The following is a 5966-nucleotide window of genomic DNA, read 5'->3' as shown; positions in this document are numbered from 1 at the left end:
TTAAAAATATTGATTGGCCTAGAAGACCGGAGGAGTACATTTTCTAAAGCCAAGAGTGTGTGAATACGGAAGTAAGTTGTCCTAAACAAAGCAACAGCAACATCAACAAAAAGCCTCCCAACGTACTCCACTCTGGCAACCTTTGTCAGAGGCAACTTGTTATCTAGACAGGGGCGTGCTGGGGACACAGCTACGGAGGCAGCCGTGGCCCATGTTTGCGAGGGGGGCTGCCGCCTGGCCCTCTGTTCATCGTGTTGAGCAGGAAAGCTGGTGGTTTGGCATAGGGGAGGTCCTCTACAAGAACAGAAGCATCTAGAATTGATATTACTAAATAAAAACTATGGGGGTAAAGGGAGAAGGGAGGAAAGATCAGGGGCGTTAGAATCTTGCATTCCATAATAAATAGAGTTATTTGGAGCAGCCCGTGTTGAAAGGGGGCCCAGGTGGTTATGGCATTGAGGTGGATAAACATGGTATCTAGACATCATTTCCTCACCGAGAAGAAGGAAGAACCTCTGCCTATTTTGATGTTGATCTATTAATATGTCAGATACAGTGTGAAAAATTGTTACACATTTTTTTTTTTTTAACAAAAGAAAAGGTGCAAAAAGTAGGGAAACACAAGGGAGGTGATTTTGTGAATGGCCTGGGGGCAGAGAAGTAGAGAAAAAAGCACATGGAGGGTGTGGTTTAACTAACTTTGTATTTGACCACACGCTGTTTTCATTTACAACTATGTCTGATAAATGAACACGTTTGGCATCACTGATAAATATAATACTATCCAGGGCCTACCAGAAAGCCAGGGTGCTGGGGCTCGGTTAAAGCTTCTGCCCATGGCATCTGCTTGGGGAAGGGGAGGCAAGTATATTTTTCTTCTTAGTAAAATTATCTGCCAGAGAAACAACGAAGTGTGAAAAAGTACTATTTAGAGTGTGCGTATCTACATATGTTTCAAAAACGCTAGCTGCTACCTTCTGGGAAACTTCTCTCCGTAGAAATGTACATATAGATCTCCTTTAAAGTTCAGTGGATTTTAAAAACTAATCTTGCAGGTCGACAACAATGGCACCTATTTAGTTTCAAGCGCCGTGAGGCCAGAAGCACCCGTGTGCTTTCCTCTAGGTTGGCACAGAAAGACCCTCGGACCAGAGGCAGAGTTCATAGCACGGAGGTTATACACCTACTACCCTTCCTCTCTAACGCAGTCATTTTTCTGCAAAAAGGAGACTAAACGGAAGTCAGGGGCAGGGTGTGCTCTGAGGCTGCAAACAATAATAATGAATTTTTAATGTACAGTTCTCACAGAAATGTCTTTTTGTGAATACACTGTAAGTACACATTGCTGGGGCTTCCAAAATGTGGCGTGTCCCACTGATGGTTCCAACTTGCGAGTGGGCTCGGTTCTGTAATTGGAATGAAAGGAATTTTAACACTATTTAGACAAAGACTCAGATGCAGTGGAAAGGAAAAGCTAGATTTCCTTACAGAATTTATTTATTTTTTTAATTTAGAGACTTATTTCTACTAGGGGCACTTAGGCAGAATTTAGGATTTCTTTGTCAAAAAAAATCAAAAAACAAAAAACAAAAAACAACACCCAAAACACACGTATTTGTGTTTGCCTCTCATATTACATTTCAAAGTTTTTAGTCATGGTTCTATCTAGAACTGCCTTTCACTAAGGAGTTAACCTTCTCTTAAAGCCAGTCACCCAAACCCCATTTTCTACAGCGCCTCTCTGCTTTCTCCTGTTTGGGGCCCAAACCCACTTATTATAGTGAACTGCCTTGTCGAGTCCTATCAAAATGCTTAATTGTGGCACAACTATTTTTCTCCCAAGTCCTGTTCCTCAGGAGGTGACTGCAGTGAGTCCATCCTGAATGGCACTCTTATTTTCAGAATGTGTTTGCCTGAGAGCTTTTCATCTGATGCTGAGCTTTTTGCATAAATGATATATCTCCGTTTCTGCCCCTGGAGGGGGAAACTGCCTATCTCCTCGTTGGGATCAGAGAAAAAAAAACCCAAACCTCAGAAGCAGAGAAGAGCTAACTTCGAGCGCATGGAAGTACGTTTACTATGAAGACTTTTGTTAAGCAAAATTACGTGTGGAGTCAGGAGTTCTATCCAAACTGGCACATAAAGGAAGGTCAAAATGCAGTGGGTATACACTGTCTTCGCGTTCTGTGAAAAGGGGAAGGAAGACAGGGTGATCAACTGCCCAGAACTCATCCGCGCCAAGCACAACCTGTTTTCTTCAAAATAAGGCCTTCGTTCAGAGTTGCAGTATTATCTTAAAAAAACAACAAAACAAAACAAAACAAAAACAAAAAACACCAAAAACAAAATAAAACGAAAGTCATCGTGTTTGGCTATATTTTCAAAACAGTGTTGGCTTTGTCTAGCATTCTTTTAGCATTCTAGGGGAAGTTGATGAGGAGTGCAAACTGCATGAATTTGTAACATTAGTTGCATGAATTTATGTCATTTTAAAATAGGTCAACGCCGTTAGTGAAGGTAGCTCAAGACTTTCCAAGTCATCTTTGAAGCGAGCCTCCGATACACAGCCTGTTTGGGGGTAAATACTGATCAGAGCACAGCCTTGATTCTGTCAAGGCATTACTTTTTCCTGATATTTCTGGAGTTAAGGTGATCTGAAATCATCGTCAGCTTGTCTAAGTGGAGAGGCCCCCTCTGCTAAATACTCACTGTGAAATTTGATTTAATAACACAGTTTTAAACCCAGATATGTACTTGGGGTTATGTAAGTAAGGGGTGGGTTTTTCTTTTTCCTATTTAAGACAAATGACCTTCAAAGTTAAAAACAAACAAACAATTTGATTTGTCCAAAGTGTTGATGTTAAGTTGGGTCAGGCCTTGCTAACAAGAAAATCATGGTGTATAAGGGAAGAAGGAAAAATAATCAATTTTAGCTAAAAGGCAAGAATTGTTTATCTTTACCATTAAATGCATATGTGCCCAAGCCACCTCCTGCCATGACTTCTTTGCTTGGCCCATTTCTCTCTAGATGGGCTTGCTGCTGGACCAGAAGCTGAGGACAATGCTGAGAAGGCCCTACTCTCTGGTTGGGATTTTTGTTTGTTTGTTTTCACCAGAGGGCAATGATGTCTCAACTCACTTGAAAACTGAAGACTTTGTTGGAGGGGGGGGAGGGAGGGATGCATTTTGAGAGGTCATAATTTACATTTATATTAAATATTGCTAATTATTCAAACGGACTGGCCTCCCACCTCACAAAATAGCCTATGTTTCACCCTGACTTATTGCCTCCCTACACCTCCATTAATTCTTCCTTTGGAGAAAAGGATGCATTTTACACTTCTAATGCGGTTTTGGGCCCAGTTAAACTGTACACTAAGAAACTGAGCACAGAATCAAAAAAAAAAAAATGCAGTTTATTATTGTAGATTATTCTTTCTCTTGATATAACCAGAATTGAAAATGAAAGAAAAGCACATAGGAACATCACGCGTGGTTAGTTAGTAACTCAAGATATAAAACAATTTTGCACAGCAAAATATGTAAAAGAAAAGTAACTGACAAGATTTTTTTATATTTATTGTGGTAAGATTTACTTTTCATTTTTTTTTTTAAAGACAGGATGTCAGTCCCTGAAAATAACATTTACTAATTATTGCCTTTAAAACTGTGGATTTTTTTTAAGTTACAGAAAATCCAGTTCTGCACCACAATACAACTGTAAAAAAATCTGCATCATCTTAAAACTGTGCAGTAATGCCATTTTTATAACTGCATAAATTTTATTAGCGTTCTAAACAGTTTTGCAAATTTTTTTGTATTATATGCTTGCAGGTTATATCTTAGTGCAATTCAGTCCCAAATACTTTAAATTTGAAAAAAAAAACACATACATTTTGAATGTAAAATACCCCTACAGATATAAACAGGGGTGTTTCCCCTTTAATACTTTGGTTTTCAATACAGTCAGTGGTATAGCAAAGACTACACATACCCAACTTATATTTAAGTTGCAAGCACATGCTGTATAAGCTACTTTTTTTAAACAGTCCCCTTGCAAACTCTACCCCCCTTAACATCACAACAGTAAACAATTTAGTGCATCAATCTTTTAAAAAATCTACAGCTAAACAGACCTAACTCTTTCAAATTTATCTATAACATTCCTTTATCTGTAGCATACATTTTAACTGGGCTAACAGATTATAAAAACTAGAATTAAATTATATACTAGAAACCCATAGCATTCCACATTTGACAATGACCAAAAGCCAAAAAAAAAAAAAAATAATAATAATAAAAATAAAACAAACCAAAAATAACGGGGCAGATTTCTTTTTTTCTTAAAAAATAAATTTTAGACTGCTTTCCGCAACAGCACAATTTTAGTCCCCAAAGTGGGGTGTCATTCTTATTAAAAAGAAAACATTAAGAGTTCTTTTAATGTTTGCCATGTTAAATTTTTAACCCATTCTGGCATCTTTGACAAGGAATGCCTTCAGTGCATTTACAATGGGAGGCTGAAGTTCTCAGTAACTCAAAGCAGTTTTGGAGCAGATGCAAACTTTCATGGGAAGAAGGCTCTAGGGTGGCACTTTTTTGTTCTGAACTCAAAAAAGTCATGAGGCAATTAAAACAAAAGTATGAATGCCATGCCATAAGTCGTCGAACGTCCATTTCCAAGCCAAAAGGAAAAAAAAAGAAAAAAAAATAATTATACCATACATGTCCAGCATGCAGGCTTTTTTTTTTTTATTAATATAATGTCTCTTTTCCATAAAGTCTTTGAAACAGTTATAGTTCATTGTTGCTAAGACAAAGTAGCAAGCATAATAATGCATGAGATGAGAATGAGTTTTTTAATGGCAGACTAAACTCTCAGATTTGGCATGATAAGGCCAAAACTCACAAGTCACACCCAGAAGGCTGATGCAGGCTTGATTGTGGCAGGTTCAGGAGGATTTTTTTTCTCTAGTTTAGCATAACAATGCTAAAAAAACCCGATGGTACTCAGCGCGCTGCAAGTCTATAACATTTCACATTTTTTTTCCTTTGCAAGCTCAATCTCACATGAAGAACTCAGGAGGAGGAAAAAAAACTTAGCTTTTTTTTTTTTTTTCTTTTATCTCTGAGGAGATGGGTGAAGAGGGCATGAGGGTGGAGGTTGGGAAATAGGGCAACACAGCAAGCTCCAAAAAGTAAAATTAAAAAAAAAATCCAAACAAAATAAAACACACACACACAGAAAATGAACACCAGCTCATGAACTGAAGAAAAAAAAAAAAACAACAACACTGTGAATGATGCAGGCTTCAAAAGTGAGCATGAAGAACTCTGCTGAGATCTTTGAACATTGTGTGTGTGTGTGGGGGGGGGGGCGTAAATAAAAAGCTAGCAAGTTATGGAGAATTTCAGATTGGCAATCCATGAGCCAGACATCCACTCCCTCCCCATTTAAAAACAGCCACCACCACCGCCAACTGGGAGCAGGGTGTGTGTGTGTTGTGTGTGTGTGTTGTGTGTGTATGCGCGCGCGCGCGCGCGTTTGTGTGTGTGTGTGTGTGTGTGTGTGTGCAGGGGCATCGGGCAATCTCCGCAGGGGAGGGGGCGAGGTGGCGGCGAGCACGGCTCTGGAACTAGCAAGCCCACACCCGAGTCGGACCCCCACGGAGCACTTATCAAGGTGGCTAGCTGGGATCGCGTGTCAGACTCACATGAAAAACTCGGGAGAGGACGGGTTGTCGCTGCTGGAGCCGTTTTCTCGGAAGCCGCTGCTCACCAACTTCTCGTATTTCTCCTTGTACGCGTCCCTCTCGCGCACCAGCCTGGAGATCTCCTGCTTGAGGTGGTCGACCTGCTGCAGCAGCTGGTTCTTCTCGGACTCCAGGACGTGTCTCTGCTGCACCCTCTTGAAGCGGCAGGACTGGGCATAGCCACGGTTTTTCAGGGTCCGCCTCTTCTGCTTC

General features: G+C 40.1%; 1 protein-coding gene across 1 annotated transcript in view; it reads right to left on the bottom strand.

The window, feature by feature from the left end:
• Positions 1-568: 568 nt before the first annotated feature.
• MAF (MAF bZIP transcription factor) overlaps positions 569-5966 on the bottom strand; it is a 6773-nt gene continuing 1375 nt past the window's right edge. The window contains exons 2-3 of the mRNA XM_032389807.1: positions 5715-5962; positions 569-1406 (exon numbers count right to left, since the gene is read on the bottom strand). Coding sequence (XP_032245698.1) covers positions 1289-1406; positions 5715-5962 — 366 coding nt within the window. The 3' untranslated portion in view covers positions 569-1288. The remainder of the gene's footprint in view (positions 1407-5714; positions 5963-5966) is intronic.

The sequence above is a fragment of the Phoca vitulina genome, unplaced genomic scaffold (assembly GCF_004348235.1).
Source record: "Phoca vitulina isolate PV1807 unplaced genomic scaffold, GSC_HSeal_1.0 scaffold56, whole genome shotgun sequence".
NCBI classification, from domain to species: domain Eukaryota; kingdom Metazoa; phylum Chordata; class Mammalia; order Carnivora; family Phocidae; genus Phoca; species Phoca vitulina.
The sequence above is the reverse complement of the archived record's forward strand: the minus strand, read 5'-3'. Positions and strand labels throughout refer to the sequence as shown.